The 27,678-nt window shown below is 42.3% G+C and overlaps 1 protein-coding gene across 1 annotated transcript; it reads left to right on the plus strand.

Annotated features, from left to right (window-relative positions):
* The first annotated feature begins 6,374 nt into the window (after positions 1 to 6,374).
* On the plus strand, positions 6,375 to 27,203 carry CLDN10 (claudin 10). Its single transcript, XM_055542853.1, has 5 exons — positions 6,375 to 6,663; positions 14,640 to 14,801; positions 14,890 to 14,971; positions 26,042 to 26,149; positions 26,856 to 27,203. The coding sequence occupies exons 1-5, from the start codon at positions 6,444 to 6,446 to the stop codon at positions 26,977 to 26,979; spliced, it is 696 nt and encodes a 231-aa protein (XP_055398828.1). The 5' UTR covers positions 6,375 to 6,443; the 3' UTR covers positions 26,980 to 27,203.
* The last annotated feature ends 475 nt before the right edge of the window (positions 27,204 to 27,678 follow it).

Genomic DNA, 27,678 nt, shown 5'->3' on the forward strand with positions numbered 1-27,678 from the left:
TGACCTGAGCAGTCACAAACAACCCTCACTTAGTTTAATGTTCTGCAGTCACCATGATGATTTTTTTAATAATTTGTGAAAAAATAAATACAGCAAACTGAGTGTGTGTGTGTGTGTGTGTGTGTGTGCTCAGTCGAGTCCAACTATTTGCGACCCCATGAACTATAGTCCACCAGGTTCCTCTGCCCATGGGATTCCCTAGGCAAGAATATTGGAGTGGGTTGCCATTACCTCTGCCAGGGGATCTTCCCAACCTAGGGATTGAACCCACATCTCTTGGGTCTCCTGCATTGGCAGGTGGATTCTTTACCACTGTGCTACCTGGGAAGCCCAAATATAGCAAAGGAGGGAGAATAATGTCAAGAAGTGAGTAAAAAAGAAAGGGGCAAGGACACCAAGGGAATCCTTTGCCTGTTTTCTCTCCTTGTTGATTTTGTCTGATTGGTCATGTTCATTACAAGTCAGGGGCTCAGAGATTTTTAGACTTCAAAGTGGTCTTGGAGTCCATACAAAATAACTTCATTTTTCAAATGAGGAAGCTTCAACTCAGAAAAATGAAATGATTTGCCCCAAACACACAGATTTACTTGCTGTTCTACCTGGGTATGGGCTTCCAAGGTAGCTCAGATAAGAAGGAGACCCTGCAGGTGTGATTGGGAAGATTGAACCCAGGTCTGCTGCATTGCAGGCAGGGTTTGGGAAGATCCTCTGGAGAAGGGCTTGGCAACCCACTCCAGTATTCTTGTCTGGAGAATCCCATGGGCAGTGGAGCCTGGTGGGCTACAGTCCAAGGGGTTGCAAAGAGTTGGACACAACTGAGCAACTAACACATACATATATACAATCTGGGTCGGTTGGTTGAATTAATACTCATAAGATGCTCATTGACCAGCAAGTCCTAGAAGTCCCAGCATCCCAGAGTGAGAGTCTTTCCAGACTGGAGCCGTATTCACCAAGACAGCTATGAGCCACTGGCACCCCAAACTCTCCAGGTGCTCAGGAGGAATCTAGGTAGTCTTAATATACCTCAGAAAGTCACTGAGCACAAGTTCATGTGCCCAACGCACGGTGAGGCCAAACAACATGGAAACGTCAGAGTTGGGAGCAGACAAAAGTTGATTTCAGGACAATGCAAGGAGACCTGTGGCTCCCGCCCTAAAAAGCCCCAGACTTTCTTAGAGGTTTCAGCAAAGCATTTTTAACAGCCAGGTGAGAGGGGGAGAGTCACAGAGTAAGTGGTCATCTTGTGCACAGTTCTCTGACTGATTGATTGATTATGAGATAGGTAACAGGGTGGCTAATTTTAATCAATCCTTGGGTACCAGTAGGTCTGAGGGCTACATGCCCAAGACTATTGTGGAGTTAATTCCTTCTATTTGGTTGGTGGTTTTTAGCATCTGAAAAACTCAGGAAAGATGCATGAGATACCATTATCTAAGCACCTTAGAGAGAAACTACGGCAGAGGATGTAGGGGAAGGGTCCTGTTTGGTTACAAGAATTGGAAATTAGTGTTTCAAATGAATGTATGAAAGACAAGCTCTTAAGATATACGGCATTAACTTCTGATGCAGTTAGCCTCAGAGGGTACCAGATGTCAAAATAAACCTGTTTCCTTATAATTTCCAAAAAAAATTATATGTATAGACACACATATATGATCAACGATGCAATGATAAGCATGAGTATTCGTTCCTGTAACTACTCCTCTCACGCAGTAGCTTTCACGCTAAGTAACTAACAAGTATTGTAGAATTAGTATAGAGCATTAAGATAAACTAAGAGTGTTAGGGGAAATGAAGGGAAAAGAATACAGATATGCTATTTTACTATCTTAGTATCGGTGTTAATGTCTTCTTGAAGGTAGTGTAACAATATTTGGCTCCTGAGTAGTAGTTGTTGTTTTTTTAAGTTAATACCGCATTTATCAGGACTTTAGTCCCTTCCCACCTGGTGAGCAGCATGTCCCCTCATTGGAATCTAAGAAGGAGCTAATGTATACTGAAACCAGATTTCATGCTTAGAAAATCCTTGAGCTGTTAAAAGGCACACCTGTGTTGTTTGGCAGCTGAGTTGAATCTCAAGTAAAGAATTTCTGCAAATCTCTGGTTCAGTCCGCTAAACTGGTTTCACTCCCACTGAACAAGTGTGGGGTGGGGGAATCCTCTATTTTTCCTTAACAACCATAATAATGCCAAATAATTAACTTCCGATGTTAAGTCTCAGCAGCTTAGTTCTCAAATGTGGAAAGGCTCAGAATATATTTCAGGCCACTTAATGTCTTTATGTCAAATTTATTATAAATTAGTACTATTCATATCAGAAAAGAAACAATGCTTATTTTTTTTTGGAAAGGCCAAGTTAACGTTAATTAAGACGTTATTTTGAATAATTTGGAGAAGTAACTTTCTAACTGTATTCACTTTTGAATTTAAATTAAGAATGGTTTGTTATGAATAGTTACATAAAAAGTTCAGTAAACTGAATCCTAAAAAAATTAAGGAAGCATTTAGCGGTTGAAAGGTACTCTATAAACGGGTTTTCAGATTAACTGCAAAGGTTATTTGGGACTCTAGAATCTTAAAGTGAAATAGGTAATTTATCCATTACTTCCTTTAAAAAGACTCTCTTCAATCTGTCTTCCTTTTTTGGACATTCTTATGTTAGATGACGTGGTTTCTTCTGACTAAATTGGTTTTGAAAAGCTTAAGATATAAGACATTTCTAAGTAAATACTTGATTCACTACATAATATTCTTTAGGTGTTAAGGAAAGTTAATATTTTTCATCCTTCGGTCAGGTTCTTGTGGGTTCTAAGAAGTCACTCTCCATAGTTAATACGCAGTACATGCCAGCGGAGAGAAGTCTGGGGCTGTGAAACCTCACAGAACAGACAAAGGATAAAAGTAAAAGAAAATTAGCCAAGTCCACAGGCATAACGACCCTAGTCTGTTTCAGCTGGCAAAGGAACTAATAGAGCTGCCACACGGTTCATAATTTATGGGTTGTTTGTGGTATTTTCAACCCTTTTAAGTTGAAGCTGTGTTATGATCTCTATAGTAAAAGAGTATTTCTTTTTTCAAAGTTTTCAACCAAGAAAGGAATATTCTTTTTCTCTATAACACAAATCATCCGGTTTGCTAAATTGACTGTTTATATACAGGAATCTCAACTGGTCAGAGCTGTGATGTCCGACCTGACTGTGCATTATGAGTTTTGGAAAAATCCCTACCAGAGGCACCCCCAGAGATTCTGGATAAACGGTCTGGTGATGCGGCAGAGTCTTCCTTGGAGGTCCAAGTTAGAATTTAGAATTTGTTTCCTCCGAAAGCTATATTGCAATGATAGGTTTGTGGATATTTTAAGTACAGTTCGCAAAACTACATTATCTGTTAAATAAATCTGTGGGGGCTAGTCTGAAACACCAAATTATTCTTCACAGTTGTTTTTGTAAAACCATGTACCTTTGGTTCCAAATGATGACATTCATAACCAATTTATTGATAAATTAGGATCTGCATGAGTCTTTAAGGTCACAATACTAGACTTCTTGTGTGTCAAAAGTAAGTCAGGGTCTTGCAAAAAAAGAATCAACACTTTTAGTGAGAAACTACCACAAGGAAGACACAAGCAAACAAAGACACTCAAACAAGGCCAGGAAATAAAGTACAAAACCAACATCTGTTCACATTTTAACTTTTGGAAAGTCCATAGGGAATGTTTTGGATTATGACTTCTTGTGTTGTCTGAACAGTAAATTGGATTAAAAGAAAGCAGATCATTCAGAAAGAAATACGACATAGAAATAATGGTGTAAATATGCTGGAGGGTAAGAAACCAGAAAATAAAATCATTTTAAAATGACAAATCACACAAAAGAATAGAGGATACCTTGTTGTCAATACTCAAAGGTGACTGAGGAGGTTAAGTACGTGCTTCTGGATCCTCAGTAAACCCAACATGACACAGCAGGACAAGCTGGGACCAAGAGGAGCATAGTAGTGGAATCACGTCTGCATTCCACCAGGTAAACTGTCTTCACCAGTATTCCCATTCACACAAGCCGTGAAATGGTCAGGCACATACACACACACACACACACACACACACAAACACACACACACTTCCCAAGAACTCCTTCAGGGCCCACAAGTAGGACTTAACTTGTGTTTTCTCAGTGCAGATCATGGCAGTTGCATGGATGTTAAAGAGAGACAGATTTGGACTCAACAGAAACAAAAACTTGCTCAAAGGCTGTCAGTTCAGTCGCTCAGTCGTGTCCGACTCTTTGCAACCCCATGAATCACAGCACGCTAGGCCTCCCTGTCCATCACCAACTCCTGGAGTTCACCCAAACTCATGTCCATTGACTCGGTGATGCCATCCAGCCATCTCATCCTCTGTCATCCCCGTCTCCTCCTGCCCCCAATCCCTCCCAGCATCAGAGTTTTTTCCAATGAGTCAACTCTTCGCATGAGGTGACCAAAGTATTGGAGTTTCAGCTTTAGCATTAGTCTTTCCAAAGAACACCCAGGACTGATCTCCTTTACCCTGCCATGCGCTAAAACCTGAAGTTCTGAAGGTTAGAGCGTGAACTGAATATTCTCTCTAGAAATAAGATGATTGTGTTGAGTGTGGAGTGTGTCCATACAATCTCCAATGATCCTCCCAAATCTGTTCGGATGTTTCTATAATTCAACCCTCTCTCTTCTCCAGAGACAGCAAATCACTTCTAATTTCATTCTATACTCGTTTATTATTTTTAAGTGACAAAGGGGAATTGAGAAATTCTTCACAATGAACCAAAGTGTCCCTGCATAAACATTGTGAAACAGGGTTGTTGTTGTTCAGTCACTTAGTCGTGTCTGACTCTCTGTGACCCCATGAACTGCAGCATGCCAGGCTTCCCTGTCCTTCATTATCTCCCTGAGTTTGCTCAAACTCATGTCCATTAAGTCAGTGATGCCATCCAACCATTTCATCCTCTGTCACCCTTCTCTTCTTGCCCTCACTCTTTCCCAGCATCAGGGTCTTTTTCAATGAGTCAGCTCTTAGAATCAGGTGGCCAAAGTACTGGAGCTTCAGATTCAGCACCAGTCCTTCCAATGAATATTCAGGGTTGATTTCCTTCAGGAAACAGGGTTAGCAGCTAGCTTTATTATAGGACTGATTTAGAGGTTCATTCCAAGAACTTTGGACTTCCCAGGTGGCTCAGTGGTACAGAATCTGCCTGCCAATGCAGGAGACACAGGTACAATCCCTATTTCAGGAAGATTCCATGGAGGAGGGAATGCAACCCACTCCAGTATTCCTGCCTGGAAAATCCCATGGACAGAGGAAACTGGCTGGCCTACAATCCATGGGATTGCAAAGAGTTGGACACAAAAGAGCAGTCTCGCACCAAGAACTTTAAAGGGACAAATAATAAAGCCAGTCTTTGTTCTCTCATTTTTGCCCAAATGTGTGACCTCTGGAGCCAAAAGTACACCCTAATCTTTAAGTTTACTTTCAGATAGCAATGAAGGAATGAGTTTATCCCTCAGATGCTAAAGGTGGAGCTGGTAAAAAAAAAAAAAAAAAGTAAAACAAGATGCAGAAAAGCTGAAACAGACCATCTTAGAAGAGACTCAGAAACGGGAGCTGGAAGGAACCCACAGGAAAATGTCTTAAATGCATGTCCTACGTGTAGTGCATTGGTATCAGCAGTCCAGCGTTGTGACTGGAACAGTCACGATCAGGACCATAAAGAAGGTCCCCTTGCAGCCTGGGCTCTGCACAGACCGCTGTCCTGAATTGAGGCCTGTGTCACCCACCTCCTTGCAGTGACCTTCTGCATGCCGCCGGGCCGAAAGGAACTGCAAAAGTTCAGGGCAAGGCTGACTTCGAGCCCAGAGCTTCAGTGATCGCTCCTTAACAAGCTGAACTGGGTCACCCAAAAGAGCGTGGCACGAAAACCTTTAGAGTTCAGCAGGCCAAGGGCTGCGTTAGCAGGCCGTGTCCTTTCCGGGCACACAAAAGCCTTTTTTTTTTTTTCCCCCTGCTCTGCTTTTACAAGATACTCTGAACGCCAAGCTATTGCCAATGGGTAGGGCCGGGGAGGGGAAAGAGGGTGGATGCAGTAGGTCGTCCACATTCGGCTGCCCATTTGTTTAACAGGAAAGCCCCTCTCCACGGTGCCTCGGCCCCGAGATGGCAAGCAGGGAGTGGAGCCGCAGGGACGCACAGGGTCGCGTTGGGCCAGCAGGCTGGAGGGGAACCCAGGTAGCAGCTCCGCGCAAGCCGTTTCTGCTCCCCGAGAGCGCGGCCCGGGGCCGCGCGCGCCCCTAGCGCCGGGGCCGCGGGTGGGCGGGGCGACGGGGGCGGAGTCGCGGGGCCGGGCGCGCGGTGGTCGCTGTGCGGCCGCCAAGTGGGGAGCGCGAGAGCAGGCGGGACGGCAGCGGGCGGCATGGCGAGCACAGCTTCGGAGATCATTGCCTTCATGGTCTCCATCTCCGGCTGGGTGCTGGTGTCCTCCACGCTGCCCACCGACTACTGGAAGGTGTCCACCATCGACGGCACTGTCATCACCACCGCTACCTATTGGGCCAACCTGTGGAAGACGTGCGTCACGGACTCCACGGGCGTCTCCAACTGCAAGGACTTTCCTTCCATGCTGGCGCTGGACGGTCTGCATCCCCTAGCCCCCCAGACCCCGACCCTCGCTCTCTCCCCTCCTCCGTCCGTGGCTGGGCGCCCGCTGAGCTGAGCCTCACGACCCCCGGCGGGACCCTTCACCCCCTCCGCCGCCCGCCCAGGACTCCTTCCCAAGCCCGGCCGCGCTTTCCCTCTCGGTCCCTGGAGGAGCCGGGGAAGAGTCCCCGGTGCCCGTGGCCCGCCTTCCCCGGACGTCTGTCCCGAGGGGGCGCCTGTCTGAGCCCGGATCCCCGAGGCGGGAGAAAGGGGACGCGCAGAACCGACCTGGGTGGGGTGGGTTCCTCTGAGGCGACTGGGATGGAGGGAAGCAGGTCTGCTGTCCTAGGAGTTGAGGACTGAGTTATGGGACCCCCCCCCCCCTTGAGAACTGTTGGGGCAGAGAGTCACGGAGAGGGGGCTTGCCCTCTCCAGCCAGCACTCCCCAGAAGGGCTGGATTCTGCTCTTGCCTGGAAAATCCCATGGACGGAGGAGCCTGGTAGGCTGCAGTCCATGGGGTCGCTAAGAGTCGGACACGACTGAGCGACTTCACTTTGACTTTTCACTTTCATGCATTGGAGGAGGAAATGGCAACCCACTCCAGTGTTCTTGCCTGGAGAATCCCATGGACAGAGGAGCCTGGTGGGCTGCCGTTTATGGGGTCGCACAGAGTCAGACACGACTGAAGCGACTTAGCAGCAGCAGCGTCAAAGCGAAATCTGCTTGTTCTGAACTCCTTGTAGCCATTTCATTCGTGGTTTTAAAAGTGGGCTGGGGGAAAAGAAACATATTGCAGGGGCACCCCTCCTCCTCAAAAAAAAAAAAACACCACAAAAAAACCCCGCTGCTGCTGCTAAGTCGCTTCAGTCGTGTCCTACTCTGTGCGACCCCATAGATGGCAGTCCACCAGGCTCCCCCTTCCCTGGGATTCTCCAGGCAAGAACACTGAAGTGGGTTGCCATTTCTTTCTCCAATAAACCGCTAGGTATCTACAAATGAATCTGCTGGGCTTTAACTCTTGCTGTAAATTTTAGGGAAATAAATAGTTCTTGCTTGTGCTGCAGAGAGTAGCTGAATCCTGGCCACCCAGAATCTTGTGCGGGGAAACTAACAAGTTCTGTGTGGCTCTCCTAAGTCCGAGTCTGCTGCCAGTTGTTCATGAGACTGTTTTCTAGGTTGTTCTTGTTAGCTGGGCTGTATAAGGTATTGTATTAGAGCAACAGGTGTTCACAAAGAAAACTGGCTATTTTTAGTTTCAAGAGGAATGGTACCTGTCCACGCAGTGACACTGATTGCTCAAGTTCTAGGCTCCTTTCTCCCAGGATTTCACAGCACGTCGTTCCTGGCAGAAACTTTAAGAGAGTCATTTACATGAGTTCTCGATTTGAGGTGTTTTCTTTTTATTTTATTACCACACAGCAAGTTTTTGTTTGTGTAGCTGAGTAAATAACAGACAAAATTTAATTCCCCTGAGATGGTGCTTGCCACGAAAAGCAAACTCTTGCTCAACGGAGGTATTTGGTGGAAACCCCGCGGAAAGGAATAGGTATCTGGTTTTAGATGAGTGACACCTGGGTCTGCCATCCTGGTGTGTAAAATAAGTAGCTGGGATGCCACTGATGGTCTGGAATGACTGTTGAATTTCCTGTGCCCTGCAGAGCACACATCCAGATAGATGTTTGAACAGGCAGGCTCCTTTCTGTGGTTTCCATTTAGAAATATGGACTGACAGTTGTTCTAAACACATTCGTTCTTCTAACTCTCTTGTCACTGCCAGGCTGCCAGGCAGGTGCACTTCCTTCTATGGGACAGTTGGGGGACAGAGGCTGCGATCGAGAAATAAATACTTCATGAAAATGATTGGGTGTAGAATAGTGAAGCCCTCACCCCATGTGTCTGAGGTGAGAATAGACATCATGGTCAAGATCTGGGGGCAAAGGAACTTCGCTGGTGGTCCATGAGCTAAGACTCTGAGCTCCTGATGCAGGGTTCCCAGGTTTGATCTCTGGTCAGGGAACTAGAACCCCCATGTTGCAACTAAGACCTAGGGCAGCCAAATAAGGGATTCCCACGTGACTCAGTGGTAAAGAATCTGCTTGCCAATGCAGGACAAGCAAGAGACATGGGTTCAATCTGTGGGTCGGGAAGATCCCCTGGAGGAGGAAATGGCAACCCACTCCAGTATTCTTGCTGGTAAAAATCCCCCATACAGAGGAGCTTGGCAGGCTACAGTCCCTGAGGTCGCAAAGAGTCGGACACAACTGAGCCACTGAACACACATACAGGCACATATACAAATAAATAAATATTTTTTTAGAAAGATTTGGGGGCCAGAGGAGTAGTGAGGAGGAAGAAGAGCATAGCTTTCAGCCATCCAGCTCTAAAGAAGAGGCGTGACATTTGTATACAACTCAGCTCACAAAATGGCCTTCCACTTCCACACAAGTGCTCGTGTCTAGAAAATGACTTTACAAAACATAAATGACTTCACCACTTGTTCTGCCTTGTTTTCAAGTTAATAACATAGCTTTCCAAGTCAGTACCTATAGAAATAACTCTTTTTAATGACTGCATGAGTACTGTTAAATAAACTGGTTTATTCAATGACTTAACTACTGTTGGATGTTGGGTAAAGCCTTCCTAGGTTTTCACTGTCTTTAGTGCTTTATTGAAAACCTGTTTGCTTCTTTGTGCATATGTGTGTTTCTGTAGCGTAAATACTGAGAAATAGTATTGTCAGAGCAGTTGAATATTCATTTTATTAGTCAGTTTATACTGCCTCATTAATTCCACCTAGCGTACGAGAATACCTGTTTCTCTCCACATTCTCACCACTAAGTTTCTCATCCAGTTTAATGGGCAGCAACCTATCATGTTATGCTTTTAGTTGACATTTCCCTGATTACTGTGATTTTGACCATCTTACCATGTACTTAAAGACCACTTTTTTTCCTTTTATGAGTTGCTTGTCTGTATCTTATGCCCATGGTTTGGTTGTTTCCTCTTGGTTTAAATGATTTGTTTTGGGGTTTTTTTTAGATTCTAGATATCGGTCTTTGATTTGTTAGATATGTTGCAATCTCAGCCCATTGCTTGTCTTTTAAATGTGGGTGTCTTTTCTCATACAAAACATTGAAATATATCCTATAATCCCGTGTATCCATCTCATGGTGCTGGCTCAGCTTCTTGTGGCTTAAGAGGGCATCGCCTATCCCAAAGTGATCATTTACTTTTCATTATTTCCCAGAATAATATTTGAAGGTGGGAGTTCAACCATGCAGCTACATTTTTCCCTGTAGAGAGAAGTCAGTTCCTCCCACTTACAAGTGGCACTTCCTGGAACAAGCCCCTTTGCTTGTTGACGCTCTGCAGTGTACTTTCAGGGCAGCCACATGTGCTGGATGCTGGCCCTCAGTCAGGTCCTGCCCACAGCACGGTCCACTTGGACTTCTTGATATTGCATTTGAAGTGGAGGGAGAAAGCTGCATTAGCAGGGGGTGTGGTGGCCGCAGCCCTGAGTAAGCCAATCCTCCCTTTAACCCAGGCAGAAAAATCCAAGGGAGAGAGAAGGCTCACAGTGCTCCCCTGTCTCATCTTAGGTGGAAGAACGTGTCTCTTGGACACAGAGGATGGGGTCATCATTCTGAATTTCCTGTATGAGGTCAAAGCTCTGATTCCATATTGTCAAGAGGTATTATTGTTATCCCAGTTTTCCCTATAAGGAAAAAGCTAAATGTACAGCTTGAATGTAATGCCATGTTAAGATTCCAACTCTAATTTCTGCCTAGAATCAATCTTAGTGTTAGAGACAGGAAGCTTTGATGTGCTTCTTACCACTCACCAGACACTTAGTTCATATTATTCCTCCTGTGAAGTAAGTGCTGTTCTCCCTGGGTTTTACAGATGAGAAAACAGTCTTGGAGAGATTAGGGAATGTAGTCAAGGATACACAGCAGGTAAAAAGAGGAACCGGAGCTGAAATTCAGAGTTCGTATTTGCCCCTCAGACCATCCTTCTCACAAAGGATCTGCTAAAAGCACACGAAGCTACTAGTGCAAGAAAAGCACGTTCTTTTTTTTCCCTTTTCTTCCTTCAATCAACAACTAGCAAGAGTGCTGCTAGGAAATTGTCTCCACCAAGTGGATATTTTTATTTCTGCTAGTTGGAAATGGAAAATAAGGTACATGTGGAAAACATTTAACTTTTAAGGGACACCTTGAAGGTTTCCTGCAATGGAATTCATTAAAGTCATGGTATTTTACTAATTGAAAAGCTCACGGTTGAACAAGCTGGTGATTTCTGTTTATTGCTAACCCATATTCCTTTCAAAGCACCACTTGAACTACAGCTGGGAAGCATTTTAAGCTAGGCTTTAGGTTTTGTTTTTGCTTTTTTTTTTTGTTTTCAGTTTATGCCATCTATTTTTGTTAGTGGGAATGTTTGTCATTTTTTCCAAGGAAGTTAACTATAAATTATACTTCAGAGAACTTCTGAGCAAATATGTTCATGCCTCAGCACTTTAATGTGTTAATTAGCTATTAACGGTGTCAGTAAATTAGACCTGTCAAAAATAATAGCCTCCTTGACTAGGTTTTTACCACCACTTCACTTGAGGGTGTTACTTATAAATTTTGACCTCCAGAACTGTTAAAATGCAAGGTTGTAGAAGTCTGCTTTGCAAAAGATAAACTCTGAAAGAGTTTGTGGGAAGTCACCCAAGGCTTGAGTCTGTGGGTGTTTTAAGAACCAGTAGCCGCTAATTTACAGACCTCAAGCCTACCAACAACTGGCTTCCATTTGAGGCTGGCAGTGGAGTTTATCCCAGGAACTCCAGACCCTGCAGTGCCTTCTTTTGTGCGTGTAATGTGTGTGCTTAATCGCTCAGTCATGTCCTACTCTTTGCGACCTCAAGGCTTTACTGTCCATGGGATTTTTCAAGCGAGAATACTGGAGTGAGTTACCACGCCCATCTCCAGGGGATCTTCCCCACCCAGGGATCGAACCCCCATCTCCAACATTGTGGGTGGATTCTTTACCATCTGAGCCGCCAGGGAAACCCTTTATGCATGTGATGAGTTAGCAACTTATTGCTACTGTTCTCATGGTAGGCAGAGTTACCTTCCCCTCCACATCAGGGTTCTGGTTGGTTCTGATGAAGGACTGACGTCATCAGAACCTGCTCTCTCTCTATCTTTCCTCTTGTGCCAAGAGGGCAGAGCCAGTCCTTCTGCAGGTATCAGAGCTGAGACAGGAGAACCGAGTGAGAAACTCAGAAAAAAAATAGTATGAGTAATGGTTAAAGTTTAAAGCCTACTGTTATTTTCCCCAGTCATATTAAGGGTTGAATGCACCAGCCTGGGATTCTGACTACTGTGTACCATCTGGGAAAATGCATTCCACATTCTGAGTGATCAGATTGTAGACTTAACCATGTGCATGGCTTGTGTGTTTTCTGTACATAAAGTCTGAGATTACTAAGGTAAATGCAAATTATGGTGGATGATAAGGTTTTCTAGTATATATATATATTTTAATAACATTATAATAGAGGTTATGGGCTTCCCAGGTGGCACTAGTGGTAAAGAATCAGCCTGGCAGTACAGGAGATGCAAGAGCCATGGGTTCAATCCCTGGGTTGGGAAGATCCTCTGGAGAAGGGAATGGCAACGCGTTCCAGTATCCTTGCCTGGAGAATCCCATGGACAGAGGAGCCTGGTGGGCTACAGTCCATGGGGTCACAAAGAGCTGGACACGACAAAGCGACTATTAGTACTACTAAGTCACACATACACTTTCTAGTCTGTTTAGGATTGCCGTAAGAATCAGCTAAAACATCTCAAAACCATAGGTTGAAACAAATGTCAAAAAATTATTGAAACCACATTGTCCCAGTAGCTCTGGTGGTAAGTGATGAGCCAGTTGCAGTTTCTCTGGAGGACTCGCTTTAACCTTGCAAGGGGGAGGGAGGTGGGAGGGGGTTCAGGATGGGGAACACATGTACAGCCGTGGCGGATTCATGTCAATGAATGGCAAAACCACTACAATATTGTAAACTAATTAGCCTCCAATTAAAATAAATTTATATTTGAAAAAAAAACCTTGCAAGGAACTAAGGGCTTCCTCCCCCTGTGCTTCTCCTGCTCCCTGGGTTCTGGCTCGGGGACTTGAGGACTGCAGTTTAAAATGGAGCTGAGTTAGCATTCCGCAGCAAACACACAGATCACCCTTGCAGCACTACTATTGCTACCAAAATAAGCCTCCCTTATTCTGTTTTGCTAAAAATAAGTTTCTTTTACTGTTTTTTGTTTTTCTTTTTGACAGCCTGACCGTCAGTAAAATTGTTTTCTGTCTGGAAACAGTTCATACTATAAAATGGAAGATCGTTGTCCTTGCTTTCTGCATTTGTGGTGGTGTTCAATTGCGAAGTCAGGTCTGACTATTTGCAACCCCATGGCTTGCAGCGTGCCAGGCTCCTCTGTCCTCTACCGTCTCCCAGTATTTGCTGAAACTCATGTCCGTTGAGTTGGTGATGCCTTCTAACCATCTCATCCTCTGTCGTCTCCTTCTTCTTTTCTTGCCTTTAATCTTTCCCAGCATCAGAATCTTTTCCAATGAGTCAGCTCTTCGCATCAGGTGGCCAAAGCTTCAGTTTCAGCAACAGTCCTTCCAGTGAATATTCAGGACTGATTTTCTTTAGGATTGACTGTGGTTTGCATTTGTAGAGGCCTAAATTTGTTCAATTAATTAGAACATCTTCTGGGTACTCTTCAAAATGGATCCTGGGGTTAGGAATAAAACTTAAAATTTTATTTTTTGACCAAGAAACATGGCCTGGAGGCCACCTTGCAGCATTATTCCCTGAATATATAATTGTTGTAGCCTTAGAATTATTACTTATGTGATTATCATAGCCTTTGACTGAACACAGTAGGAAATGACTTGGTTTATCTTGGCATTTATGAGTTTTTTCGAATTAAAAAGTTCAATTCCAAATGTAAACCTGATAGATATTATGTTCATTTGTTCAACAAATATTTACTTACATTAGTGTGTCATCACTATTTCAGAATATACCACTGTTTCAGGCTGAAATGTACATAATGACATTTTTTAAATGTATTCATGTATATCCTATTAATTTAAAATTTGTTAATGTCTGGACAAAAGCCAGTCTGAAGTTTACCATCATCCTGGCTATGCAAATAAGAATATATGACTAAGAAAATGAGTGGTGCAGGAGGAATGTTCAAAGAAACCAACAGAGCAAGCTTTTAGGATACTTGGAAAGTATCCATTTGTATGCAGTTAATTTCATAATTATAAAATATTCTTCTAGGAACTAACCAATGCTTATTTAAACCCAGTGTTATTGTATGTGCCCTGAAAATTTTTTAAAAGGTCATAAAAATACATCTTGATTTAGATTCCTCATGGTTCATGATGATATTTCAGTTGGTCTCATTTATAATCTTTCACCAATATTAGAAGATGTGACTCTTTGGGAGCTCTGCTCATTTATAACGTTTTCAATGTAAAAATCATTAAAACATCTGTTTTAAAGGTCTGATGTGCAAAGGAATAAGAGGGTTGAGAGAGTGGCGGATGAGGTGTCTCAGGGTGAAAGGCAGTGTCATGTGGATTTTGTAGTCAGATCTGGATGGAATTCATTCCAGCCTCTTACTCAGTCATCCCTGGCATATCATGTAGCTTTTGTGTGTCTCAGTTTCCTCATCTGTGACTGTGGGAAAGCTCAGAGATGTAGCCTGAGGATCTTGCATGTGCCAGACTGAAAAGTGTGCCATAGGGATTAACTTTCTTTCCAATCTTGCTTGTTTTAACATGTGTTTTAACCATTTTTCAGTCTTTTCTTTTTTTTCAGAAAACAGTCATTCAGGAGGACAATGTAAAATGTGCTTCTCCCTGGACAGCCACATGTTTAATGCTAATGTAAATGCCCTACTCTAATTGCAGGTTACATCCAGGCGTGTAGAGGACTTATGATTGCCGCTGTCAGCCTGGGCTTTTTTGGTTCCATATTCGCCCTGATTGGCATGAAATGTACCAAAGTTGGAGGCTCAGATAAAGCCAAAGCTAAAATTGCCTGTTTGGCTGGGATTGTATTCATACTGTCAGGTAAATAGTAACTTTCTAACAAACAACGTGCTTCAGGATGTTAATGAAACACCAGGAGTCATAGTACTTTCCTTCTGATGCTCTTTAGGGCTGTGCTCAATGACTGGGTGTTCCCTGTATGCAAACAAAATCACAACAGAATTCTTTGATCCCCTCTTCGTGGAGCAAAAGTAAGTACTCTTCTTAAGTCTGTATGCTTGTGGCTTACAGGAAATGGATTTAAAATCATCTTCTAAATTAAGGTACCTAAATTTCCTCTATGGCTTATGAAAGTGGGACATACCGATAGAGGCTATTTGATGACTTCATTTAAGAGCAAACAGTGTATGTGCTACATTGGCAAAAGATGCACTAAATCACTGCATTAATGTTACAAATGTCTTGTAACATACTTGTCTGTAAATAGCTCAAGTCTTAGGATTTAGAACGCTAAAGCTCATCTACTATCCATTGTAAAACTGAAGTCAAATAGGGGAAAAGTGAAAGAGAGGTGTAAGACGGGGAGGAAAGGAGAAAGTGTGATAACCGAAAATTAAGAGCTTGCCTTGATTGCTGTCCATCCACAATGATACTTGCCAGATTTTAGGCTGTGGGCCAGTTTCCATCGCAGACATTGAGATGAAAACGAGACTGTGGTTCTGAAGATTAGAAATGATTAAATGATAGTGAATAAAGTATTATTTTTCATTTCTAATCAGCCTTTTCCATTTGTTCTGTTGACTATGGCCTTAACAAGTTCTACCTAAGAAACCTTTGTAAAGAAACTGTACATGATGCAGGGTCTTTAAAAAAATGCTCCAAGAGTGGCACAGACACCCAGATGTGACCAGTTTCAGCTGCGGGTGAATGCTTTGGCACTTACAGACCAGTTCTCTTGTTGCTGTTGGTTTTTAACTGTGGGCTGTTGCTTTTTATAGTTTCCCTAGGCTTATTTCTTTGCTTTGGAAAAAACCCAAGGAATACCAAATTAGAAATCATAATACATCAAACAGTTTGTCTTCCGTGAGAATATTCCCATAGATTCCTGTAGAAAACTGCTCGTGTATGCATGTGTACTGCTATCAACCAGGCTGGGGATTTTCTTTCAGTCTTCAGATAAAAGACTATAGAATTTTAAAAGAGTAATTACTAAAATGTCTGATCAGGATCCATTACTTTTTTCTGGTGGATTTAGGAATCTTTAGGAAATGATTTTTCTAGTAGTGTCTCTTGTGTAGTTCATGCATAAATAGTAAATGCTTATATAATGAAATATAATGAAAATAATAGGTAACACATGTTATGCCCCTACCATTGACCAAGCAGAGCATTGCAGATATTATTTTATTTTTATTTTACTCTTACAATAGCGTCTAGTAGAAGAGAAGGAGACATAAATTAGGAAAATCAATTGGCTGAAAATTGGATATCAACACAAAGTAAACTGATTCCGTAGGTCTTAAAGTATTTAATTTCTGAAGTGAGATTTTGATTTTGGCATATTCTAGGGGAGAGGACTTCCCAAGCTGGCATTTCCTGGAATTTAGTAATCGGTACCTCTGATGTAGTTTGTGCATGAACTTGGAGAGGAATATGTTGGAGAATTGCTGCCAAAGGCAGGGTCAGCCCTAGGGGGACTGGGGTGAGGGCACCCCTCCAGGGGTGTTCTGATTATTTCCTTGGTGTCTTCATTGATGTTCATGAGAGTAAGTTCCTTGAGATCAGAAAGCACTTATATATCATCTCTTATTTGCCTAGCACGGTGCCTGGTTAAGTGGAATTCTGATCTGCAGAGCTAGTCCTCTCAAGATTAGTAGAAAGGCCTTCTGTTATCTCAGCAGACTGAGGAAGCCTCTGCGGAGATGGAGACAGAAGGCCGGCTTATCCTCCTCTCCCATCTGTATCACGCATTCATCTTCCTAGAGCAGCATCTCTCCCTGCAGCCCTAGATGGCACAGCTGGGCACAGGGATGTGTGTGTTTAGCAGTGAGGATCAGGTGTTTGCCACATGCTCTAGTTTACATTTCTGGTGACTTAATTCATGGCCTAATATATGGACTATCTTGGAAAATGTCTTGTGCACTTGAGAAGAATGTTCATGCTGTTGTTGGTTGGCGTTCTCTATATATGTCTGTTAGATCTCATTAGTTTATTGTGTTAAGTCCTCTGTTTCCCTATCTTCTGGGTGGTTGGTCTGTTCATTACTGTGAGTGAGATATTGAAATCTCCAACTATTATAACAAAACTGTTTATTTTTTTTTCCATTCTGCCAGTTTTTGCTTCATAGATACTCTGTCATTATGTGCATAAATGTTTATGGTTGTTATATCTCTTGCTGTATTAAATCTTTCATTAATATAAAAAAATAAATTTCTGGTAAGCAAATACCTGCCCTAAGATGCATTGAAAAACAGTTCGGGCCGCAGAACCTGATTTTGTTGCTGTTGTTTTTCTTAAGGATTCTTTACCATGTAAACTGAATCTTTGTAGATTTCCAAGACTCACCTTGGTTGCTTACGTTAGACACACACAGCTAAGCTCATCCACAGAGTTCCCACCACATTCCTGCTATAGAAAACTCAGGAGGTGCTTTATTGATGAGGGAACAAAATGAGTGGCTTCTGATGTATCATTGGGATGAAGATTGTGGCATTTACACCGCGAACAGCATCAGGCTTTGTATTCAGTGGCTGATTATTTCCGAAACCCTTTCTTTCCCACAACTTATCTGGGAAGATTTTTCTTCCTGCCTACAATCATTTGATTGCAATTGCAATCTTTAAAGAGTTTCACCTGGCTCTGGTTGTGTTCTGCCATTTCCCCATTTCCCACCCCCACCCCCCCTTTCGTTTTGCTTCCTTACTTTTATTCAAGTTGTGATTATGTTTTATGGCTCTAGAATGGACTCCTGCAAAGCCTTGAAAACTGTTTCTCACTGCTTCCCTTTGGGCTGTTTCAAACCAACTTCCTCCTTTTTATTAAAGAAAAATCTACCAAATTAAAACAAAATCTATCCTCCTGAAAGCTCATGGTCATAAGCACCCCTTAGTATGAGTCACCCTATCATTTTGTTGAAATATACATTATTCTCACCATCCATTGTCCAAACCAATATCTTCCTGAGTGTCTTGCTTTTTTTTTTCTTAAATAGATGGTTCCAAAGAATTGATTGGCATAAAGAAACTTCTTTTCAAATCATGCCAAGTTAGAGTATTAAACCAATTTCCTTAATTGAGAAAACAGAACATCTGATCTTAGATTTATTCTCTTTCAGTCTGTGAGATTTATCATTAACATTTTGGCTCAGATATTCATGGTTTGGGTCTTATCATACTCAAGCCTTTTTAATTTCAGAGTTTTTGAAACCATGGAGTTATTTACCTTTAGCACACTTCATTCCTGGAATACAGTTAGTTTCTACTTTAGTATCTAAGTTTTACTAAGGTAAAATCTTTTCACTGTTGTGGTTATTTAGTAGTTTAGAAATAAACAGCTGTTTGCTTCCTGGTAAATTCTCTCATTCCTGTTATCTATCAAGTTAAATGCACAGCAGACAATTCAAGAAGTATGTTTCTAGATTAGACACATTTTCCCGGGTGAACTTGAAAGGACAATCGATCTCACTAGGTGGCCTTGCCAAGATATTTAACTTCTCTACTCTGTCCTTATTATAATTTAATGAATTATAGATGTTTGTTTACTTAAGCTTGTTCCAATCATGAGGTTATTTGGAGAATGAATTAATGGTCGTAGGAGGTTCATAGAGTCTCAGGTAAGGGATTCCATAGTCAAACCAGAATTTGACTGTTAAATATTAAGAAGGATTCAGTTTGTTCTGTGGTAGGACTGACCACTTGAGATCATCAGAATTGCTCTGATGCCTTTTTCATGCTGGCAGAACTTAATATACTTAGAAATCAAACGTTTGGCAACTGTGTTTTGTTTTCACTGACCAGTATACGAAGCCACGATTTCTTCCAGTTTGCCATGCTTCCTGGTGACTCAGCTTTTACCACGACCACCACCCCTTTCCCTCTCCTTTTCACATCCCGGCCCACCTCTGTGTATCCTGCAGGAATTGCATTCTGGGTGAGGTGCCCACCAGGGTGCTCCCTTTGCTCCTGGTGCTTCTGTTACAATCCCACTGGGCAGTGGCACTTGCCTGTTGGTCCATCTTCCAAATGAGACCAGGAGTATCTTGAAGCGAAGACCACATCTTGCTGATTTGGGCATCTCTTGTAACTGGTCCATACTCTATGATGTTTACAGCAAGGATGATTAGTAAGCAGTGGTGTATAGCTGTCTGTCTGTCTGCATCTCTCTTAGGGTGGAAAGACTGAGCATGCTTGGGGAGATTTGGTTAAAGGGATGGGGGAGGGGAGACCTCAAGAATGAGGACCCTGGATCCAGGCTGCCTGGGAGAGAATCCCAGCTCTGCCATCTTTTAGTGGTGTAGCCTTGAAGAAATTACTTGTCCCTTCTTGTGTCCTATGTTCCTCATCTGTAAAATGGGAAGAATGAGAACTACGAGATTATCATGAGGATTAAATGAGATGGTACATTTCAGCTGTTTAAACTGGTGCCTAGAGTAGGCACTCAGTGAACGCTATTCTTTTAAATGGGACTGACCCTTAAGCAGAGGCTATTACGTAGCAGTTCATTTATTTTACATTTCCTAAATTTGAGAATTCTCCACAAAGTTTCCATATGCAAGTAGATGCTTATTTAAATTATCCCTTTCTACTCTAGCCATGGTTTGGGAGGTGCCTGCCACTATTTCATGGCTCTTTGGGAAGCCCTGGGTAGGAAATCTTGTGGTGTCTTGCAGATCACTGAGTAAGCTGTTAACTAACATGAATTGCATAAGGGAGAGGAGAATGCAGCAGCCTTGGGAGATACATGGATTGGTGGGCACTAAACAGCCTGCTTCCGGTACCTGGGACCCCAAAAGAATGCGGGGTATTTGGGGGAAAGGTGTGCTTGTAGATAATGCCTGTAGAATGCTTGTTCACATAAAATCCATCCATGCAGTGATACAGAGCTTGGATTATATAAGTGTTAGTTGCTCAGTCATGTCCAACTCTTTGCGACCCCATGGACTGGGGCTTGCCAGGCTTTTCTGTCCATGGAATTCTCCAGGCAAGAGTAGTGGAGTGGATTGCCATTTCCTCCTCCAAGGATTATATAAGCCTTTGAGTTAAGTTTCTTTTTGATGGTAATGTTTAAAAGATCAGTATACCAATGGAGTTCAATTTTTAAAAGTTAGCAGTGATAATATATGGATGTACTTCCTAAACTTGGAACTTTTAAAACATATTTAGTTGTTTTAAGGTAACGGCAATGTTTTGGCTACTACCACCCTTGATTAACATGAGGAGTAGGGCAGTATGTTTGGAAAAAAGTCCATCCCTGAGGTCAAAAGACTTGGCTTCTAGCTCTGCAGCCTCTAGCAAGCTCACTTTTCTCTGGGGATCTTAAAAGGATGAGGTTTTTCTTTTGTTAAACAGTTTTTGTTTTGTTTACGGAGGAGCGGCAGGTTCTTTTTTCAAGCCCAGCAAGCCCTGATTTTAATTACTACCCTCACCTCTTTTTGTGCTGGGTGAAAAGGCCGCCGGAGGGAATTCTGGAAAAAAATTCCATACCCTAGAGCCACTGAGAAGGCAATGAGCCGGGAAGAGAGGGAAAACTCACATCTTTCTGAAATAACAAGCCCAAAACACTGCACTGATTGTATCTTTTCATATTGATCCCATCTTTCCCTTAGCTAAGGTGAAAAGGGAGAAAGAGTGATGGCTAAGAGCTCAAGATTGGCTTATGGTATCCTTTGCTATGCAAAAGCTTTTAATTAAGCCCCATTTTGTTTATTTTTGTTTTTATTACTCTGGGGGGTGGGTCAAAAAGGTTGAGATTAACTGATTGACTTTGCTGTACAGCAGAAACTAACACAACATTATAAAGCAACTAGGTGTGTTAGTAGCTCAGTCGTCTCTGTGACCTCGTGGACTGTAGCTCACCAGGCTCTTAAAGCAACTATACTCCAATAAACATTAATATTAAAAAAAAAAAGAGCTTGAGGATTGGAATCAGTTATGGGTTTTAAATCCTGGTTCTACTATTTACCTAGCTGAGGTATGGGGAGGCAAATAATTTAAACTCACTCAGGTTCAGTTTTCTCTGATGGTAGGAAGAACTATCTCTTAGAATTGAAGATCAAATATGATAATACATGCCAAAATACTTAACACAAAAACAAAATCCTGGTACAGTGATCTGACGGTAGCTGTTGTTATGGTGGACTCGTACTTGGACCACAACTATACAGATTTGGGAGAACATGTAATGTTTACTTTGCAAACACATGTTCTTCTGCTTGTGTTGTTAGGCTTCATTGTCCTTTAATTATTTGTTTAATGTCTGACCATCGCCTCTAGACTGTAAGGTCCTTGAGAACAGCGTTGTGTTCTCTCATTCACCCCGAAACACATGATTTGAACAATATCTAGCTTGTACTTCTCTGATGGTGTCACCTACCATCAGAGGCAGGTGACAGGGTAGGTGGGATACATGCGCTCCCTGTAGATGGCAGATCAAATGATGACAGGGCTTTGGGTGCAAGAAAGAGATAAGAGGTGTTCCTCAATCTGTTCCATAAGGATTACTGTGCATGTTACTAGGCTAAAATAGGAGGTGAGTATGAAATGCATCAGAATTTAGACCACTGAGTGTGGTTCTAGCCCAGGCTCTCTCATTAGGAAATGAACAGTAGCCTGGAGTCCTAGCACAGCCAGGTGAATAAGAGTTAACTTCATCTAGTAATTCAAGGTATATTTTAATGCCTTAGATCCTTATGGTTCTTTTTTGGGAAAATTCTGGTCATTAATCTGTGCTTTACTTTCTCTATATAGAAAGAAAAATGTTCCCTATTGCTTGTTTACTAGATTCACAATTATATACATGAATTCAGGTCATAAGGCTGCTTTTATGAGTCCTTTCCATTGAACTGAATATGTGAGAGATAATCGAAGAACAAGGTTCTGATCTGTAAAACAGAGATCAGTCCTCAGCCTGTCCATCCTGCATCTGTCTGGTGCTAAGCAGACTGGTAGCCTTTCTGAGTAATGAAGTTTTGGCGATTGTAACAGCTCAATAAAGAGTGGGAAAGCTGGTCTAGGGCCAGGAAGATGTTGTTAACAGAAGACAGACCTGCAGTAGATCATCTGAAATTTGGATAATCTCCTGAGGCGCTGAAGTCAGCTTTTCAGTGTTACCAAAAGTGAAGAAAGATTTCCAGGCAGAGATGGAGCTTCCCAATGAATGTCAGAGGAGGCATGGCCTGGAACAAACCTGAATGGATGTTACGTGGCTCACCCTCAGTCCTGTCTTTTAATAACACTTCTGTTTTTGCCAGATCACGCACACTGATGGGTGTGAATTCAAGCCACTGTTGAATAAGTCTGCTGTACGTGTCTTTCAACAGAAGGAAGAAGAAAAAGTCTCTAAGAGAGACTCTCTCTCTAAGAGAGAGAACCACGTCACAGAATCCCTTGCATCCAATTGTTAGAAGCTATTGGTATAGATGTGGAGTCTCTTTAAGACTTCAGCTTTAAAATGGTTCTATTTATTAAATATTTGACTGACAGAATTCATAAAAAGCTCAAAAGGAAATGATACTCTCCTTGAAATACAGTCCATATTTAGTGACTTCAAGAAAATCTAAAAATATGTTTAAAAACAGGAGTAAGTGAGCCAGTTCCATGACCAGGGATTGAACCTGTGCCTTCTGCAGTGCAAGGTCACAATCCTAACCACTGGACCTCCAGGGAATTCCCAAACCAGTTTTTAATATAAGCCACACTGATGACTCTTAAATCCCTTCAGAAAGTTTCAGTTTGCTTAAATGAATATAAAGTCGTAGTTCCCAACATCTGAGCTGTGTGGGTAGTTATCTTCTGATTTCTCGCCAGTTGTATGCTCTTTTTAAATGAATTCACAGTGCTGAGCTATGATTTGAGTTCTACCAACCTATGCCCTAATGGACCACTATCAATTATTAGAGACTTATTTTTAACCATGATCCTGGCACTGGCATCCTGTTTTAGAAAGCTAAATGTTTTAAGAAAAATCTCAGACTGTTTTTTCCAGGAGGATTTACACTGAAAGTTAATATACTAATGCCTAGTTTCATGAGAGAAGACAGCCTAAGCTCTAAGGAGAAAAATAAAGAAAAATAGAAAGTATTGTTAAATTGTAATCCTATAATAATGTCCTTCATGTCGAAATGTTCAGTGTGCTCATCCTTTAGTTGTCTTTGCAGTAATAGCATGACAGTGGATGGACTGGATGCCAGCTTACTGTAGAAACTGCAGATATTTTAAAGAGATCCATTGACCGGTACCACGACTTGGCAGGGCTTCTGCTCGTTTTATTTATATAATGTCATCCAAACATTGTACAAGAAGGGCCTATTGTGGAAATCCAGGATATCCTTTGTAGATGTATAACATGATATTTAATGAAGGTATCTTTTATAAAACTACAGGTTAACACTCTGGATCTGGCCAGCTCTTTTCACCTGTACACTTCACTGTCCAGTCCTCTTTCAAGCTGGTTTTTGTGCACACTGAAGGCTTTTTCCCCACTTACACTGACCTTCTGTTTCTGCCACTGCCTCAGGTTGGAACAGTTTGAAAAGTTTCTTGGTTCCCAGAGCCTAATCAGTGCCTTAGTGCAGGATAAGGTGCTTATAGCTCTTCCTTTAGCTCTCACCTTGATTCCCCAGGTAAAGCAATGCAAGAGTGAAAAAGAAGGGCTCACGAGGCAGTGTGTATTATGTAACAATGGCAACCCACTCTAGTACTCTTGGCTGGAGCATCCCATGGACAGAGGAGCCTGGCTGGCTATAGTCCATGGGGTCACAACGAGTCGGACACCACTAAAGTGACTTAGCCTGCATGCACACGCCAAGTTGTAGTGTGTATTATATAATTCACCTCTTCCCAGTTGCAAATGGAAGCTGTGAAATTAACAGAAAAGCCAGATCTGGAAATGGGCAAGTAGACCACCAGGCCCTTGTCTTGTGTAAAGGCTGCTTCCTGCTCCCACTGGCTGGTGGCCGGGACCACACTGTCACACCACCACCGCTGCCTGGCCCTGCCCAGATGGGAGTTCAGGCATAGTGACACAGCACGCCGAAAAGGATGAGACAAAGCTCAGGACAGGCACAGGCCACGGATGCCAGATGCTGTCCACAGTGTGGGGAGGCCTTGATACCTAAGCCTGACTTGGCACCAGGTCCAGGGGGGATAGCCTGACCGTGATCCCAACTTTCCCCTCCTACTCTCAATTCTTCCTTTCATTCTCAGACCCTCTGGATTCTGTATGATCAAAACAGACCCTTCCCCCTCTGACTTCATTTAAGCACCATTAGGTAGGGAATGTCATCCATTTGTTTTCACCTTGTGATAGAGGCCTGTGAGCCAAAAGTCTGAGAATCACTTCTTTTATTTTAAAAAAAAAAAAAAAAATTCTTCAGGAAAAGGACAGGCAGACATGAGAACACTACAACCCCTGAGATTTTGGTATACTTGTCTCATTCAATATTTGTTTCTCCAAAACATACATATATATACATATATATATATGTATACATATATATACATATATATATACATATATATATATATATATATATATATATCTCCCCTGAACGGATATCCTCCAGCCCTCCATTGTGACTTCCTTTGTTGTTCTCGGTGGTGGTGTTTGTACCTTTGAATGGTGACCTCTCCAGGGCAAGGGCTGTCTTACTTACCTTTGCATCTCTTCTAGTCATCAGTGGTGTACTATGGCCTGCCATCAAGGAGAGGCTTCATAGCAGGCTGCCACTAAATGATACTTTTGTATTCATCTCTCACTGGACTGCAGTGATAAGCACGATGAGGCTGTATCTATCGTGGACACTGTAGAAGAAGAAAAACGATTTTTCCCTCTACTTTCCTAGGTTCTCTGCTGGGAAGAAAGATTAATAAGAGAAAACTGGAGTTTATTTATATGTGCATTGCTCCTACACAAGAAAGTACCCAGTGGCGTGTAATTCAAAGGGTGGCTAGAACTTGGGCTTATATAGCATCTTAACAAAAGAACAGTACATCTGTAGAGAAGTGACAAGACAAAGGAAAAGGACTTTGAGCTTCTAGAGACACAAATTGTGGGAAGGCACTTAAGGAGGGACAATCCTAAAGGAAATCAGTCCTGAATATTCATTGGAAGGACTGATGTTGAAGCTGAAAATCCAATACTTTGGCCACCTGATGCGAAGAACTGACTCATTGGAAAAGACCCTGAGGCTAACAAAGATTGAAGGCAGGAGGAGAAGGGGACAACAGAGGATGAGATGGTTGGATGAAATCACCAACTTGATGGACATGAGTTTGAGCAAGCTCGGGGAGTTGGTGATGGACAGGGAAGCCTGGCATGTTGCAGTCCATGGGGTTGCGAAGAGTCAGTCACAATTGAGTGACTCACCTGAATGTGAGGAGGGAACTAATGAAAGATGCAAATTAGTGAAATTTTTTAATGTAGATTGCTCCGGTGCCACTTGTGGGCTAAGCAGCGTGTTCAGTGTGTCTGAGAACTAACTTCTTCCTGGTAGTGAGGGGATAGGGGATGGTTTTACACGTTTATGCCCTGCTTTTAGGCAAACAGGGAGAAGGCAGAGAGCTTTCCTGTTTCTTCTCAGTTGCTTTTGGCTCCTTGTGCCAAAGTGGCATAGTTGGGGTGGCATGTTCTGTCACCCTTTGGCACCTTGCACATGACTGCACACAGCAGATGCTTAACCACTTACTGAGTTGAACTAAAATAAAAGCAGAGGCAACTTTCCTTTTTCCAACTAAAGCCTACCTAAATAATTTACCCTGCACAACAAGATAAATAGATGGAAACATCTGGGCTTCAGGCAGAGCCCAGAGGCAATATCCTGGCAGAGCCAGGAGGCCTCACCTTGAGTCCATGGCTTCTGCTTTACCCAAAGGCATGCCGGTGCCTTCAGCTTCCTTTCGGGATGTTGGGAAGATACAGTTGAGTGAAGACTGTAAAAACACTTTGAGAAGAGTATAAAGCATTCTTTACAGATACTGTTGCTTCCTGTATAAGCTCCCATAGCAAGTGTATTATGAGCATTTAGTAAGTGTTGACTAGTAGTGTTAAATGCTGTTTACTCCCCAAATCAGTAAGCTTTAACACTTGTGTGGTACTCTTCACAGGTATGAGTTAGGAGCTGCTCTGTTTATTGGATGGGCAGGAGCCTCACTCTGCCTAATTGGTGGTGTCATATTTTGCTTTTCAATATCTGACAACAACAAAGCACCCAGGTATGAAAAGAGACAATGACCTGTTAAAAAGTACAATACTATTCTAAATTATTATATGTGGGATAAATTATAGGTAGTTCTTATGATTCTTAGAAACTTCAAACACCCAGAATTGGGAAAGGTTAAGAATATATAGTAAATATAACATTTAATATGGTAAAATTATATTGAATAGAATAGAATATAGATAATTAATTTAAAAAGCAGAGCTTGTGTTGATATAGGACCGAAACCAACACAATATTGTAAAGCAATTATCCTTCAATTAAAAAAATTTTTTTTTTGATGAAGCAACCAAAAAAAGCCGAGTTTGACATTCTTACGTTCCACAGCTATCGCTATAAGTAGAAATCTTGTCTAACTTTAGGGGCATATTCTTCACTTTGGCCTCATAATTTTCACATAGGTGGAAATTGCTGATTAAGGTCATCACAGTCTCCAAGATTCCAGGAAGATAAGTTTTATGTAAGTTTTGAAGGAGAATAACTGAACAAACTAAGAATCCATGAGTTTCTTCGGAGATTCTCTTAGTCACACTAGCTGCTCTGAAATGACACTGAACGATTTCTTGGGCTGAGAAGGGAAGAGAGCTAAACATAATCAGGGAAAGACAACTTAGCTGTGACAGAAACGGGGGGATATGGTTTCTTCCTATTTTTGTTTGTCCTACGTGTAAAAGACCATCTGCCAAACTTTTGCCTTTCAGAATGGGATACACGTACAATGGGGCCACGTCTGTCATGTCTTCTCGGACAAAGTATCACGGCAGAGAAGGAGATCTTAAAACCCCAAACCCTTCAAAACAGTTTGACAAAAACGCATATGTCTAAAAAGAGAGCTGCCTTCAAGCTGTGTCTTGAGCTTGTTCTAAACGTGAACTGTTCACAAAATGATGCCATCAAGGCCCTCCTATAATTAACACTCAAACTATTTTTAAAATATGAATTTGAAGAATTTGTTGATTCTTGGATGTAAATGTTCTTCTATAGTTACATACTAATCACTTCCTGTTGTGGCTTTCTATTAAAAAAAAATAAACAGGCTATTTACAAGATTTGTATATATCTTATACATCTGTGTTTAACACCAAAGATTCCAGAAGTGTTTGTAATGTAGCGTTCTTAATCACCCAGACCTTGCAGTATTTGTCCCCATTTTTTATGTGTTTTTTCCGTCATATATTAAACAGTGTATTAAGGAGTCATGACTTGTAAAACAGTTTGGGGGTGAACTGAGACTATTCCTCAGATGTCTGGGTGGAATGGACATATGCTGGCTGGGTAGAGCTGATTTCTAGCTGTTGACACCTGTCCATCACCACTGTGCTTCTCAACGGCTGCTCCAGGAAGGGCTCATGGGGCCAAGATGCTATTGCCCACTGCCCGGCCGGTCCTCCTTAAATACCTCCTCCTCCGGTATAGAGAGCAGATCTGGATACGCTGGTCATGGCCGACTCTGAGGCTGACAGAGGAGGGCATGGAGCCGCACGGTCCCTGCCTCACTCAGAAACAATGGACCAAGTTCCTGAG

Source organism: Bubalus kerabau, chromosome 12, assembly GCF_029407905.1.
Source record: "Bubalus kerabau isolate K-KA32 ecotype Philippines breed swamp buffalo chromosome 12, PCC_UOA_SB_1v2, whole genome shotgun sequence".
In the NCBI taxonomy this organism is placed as follows: Eukaryota; Metazoa; Chordata; class Mammalia; order Artiodactyla; family Bovidae; genus Bubalus; species Bubalus kerabau.

What these genes read in the sequence shown, in the direction of transcription:
- CLDN10 (XM_055542853.1), top strand. Translation starts at nt 6,444, where the DNA reads ATGGCGAGCACAGCTTCGGAGATCATTGCCTTCATGGTCTCCATCTCC. An exon ending in GATTGTATTCATACTGTCAG is followed by an intron (nt 14,802 to 14,889) that starts GTAAATAGTAAC and finishes GATGCTCTTTAG; the next exon opens with GGCTGTGCTCAATGACTGGG. An exon ending in GACAACAACAAAGCACCCAG is followed by an intron (nt 26,150 to 26,855) that starts GTATGAAAAGAG and finishes TTTGCCTTTCAG; the next exon opens with AATGGGATACACGTACAATG.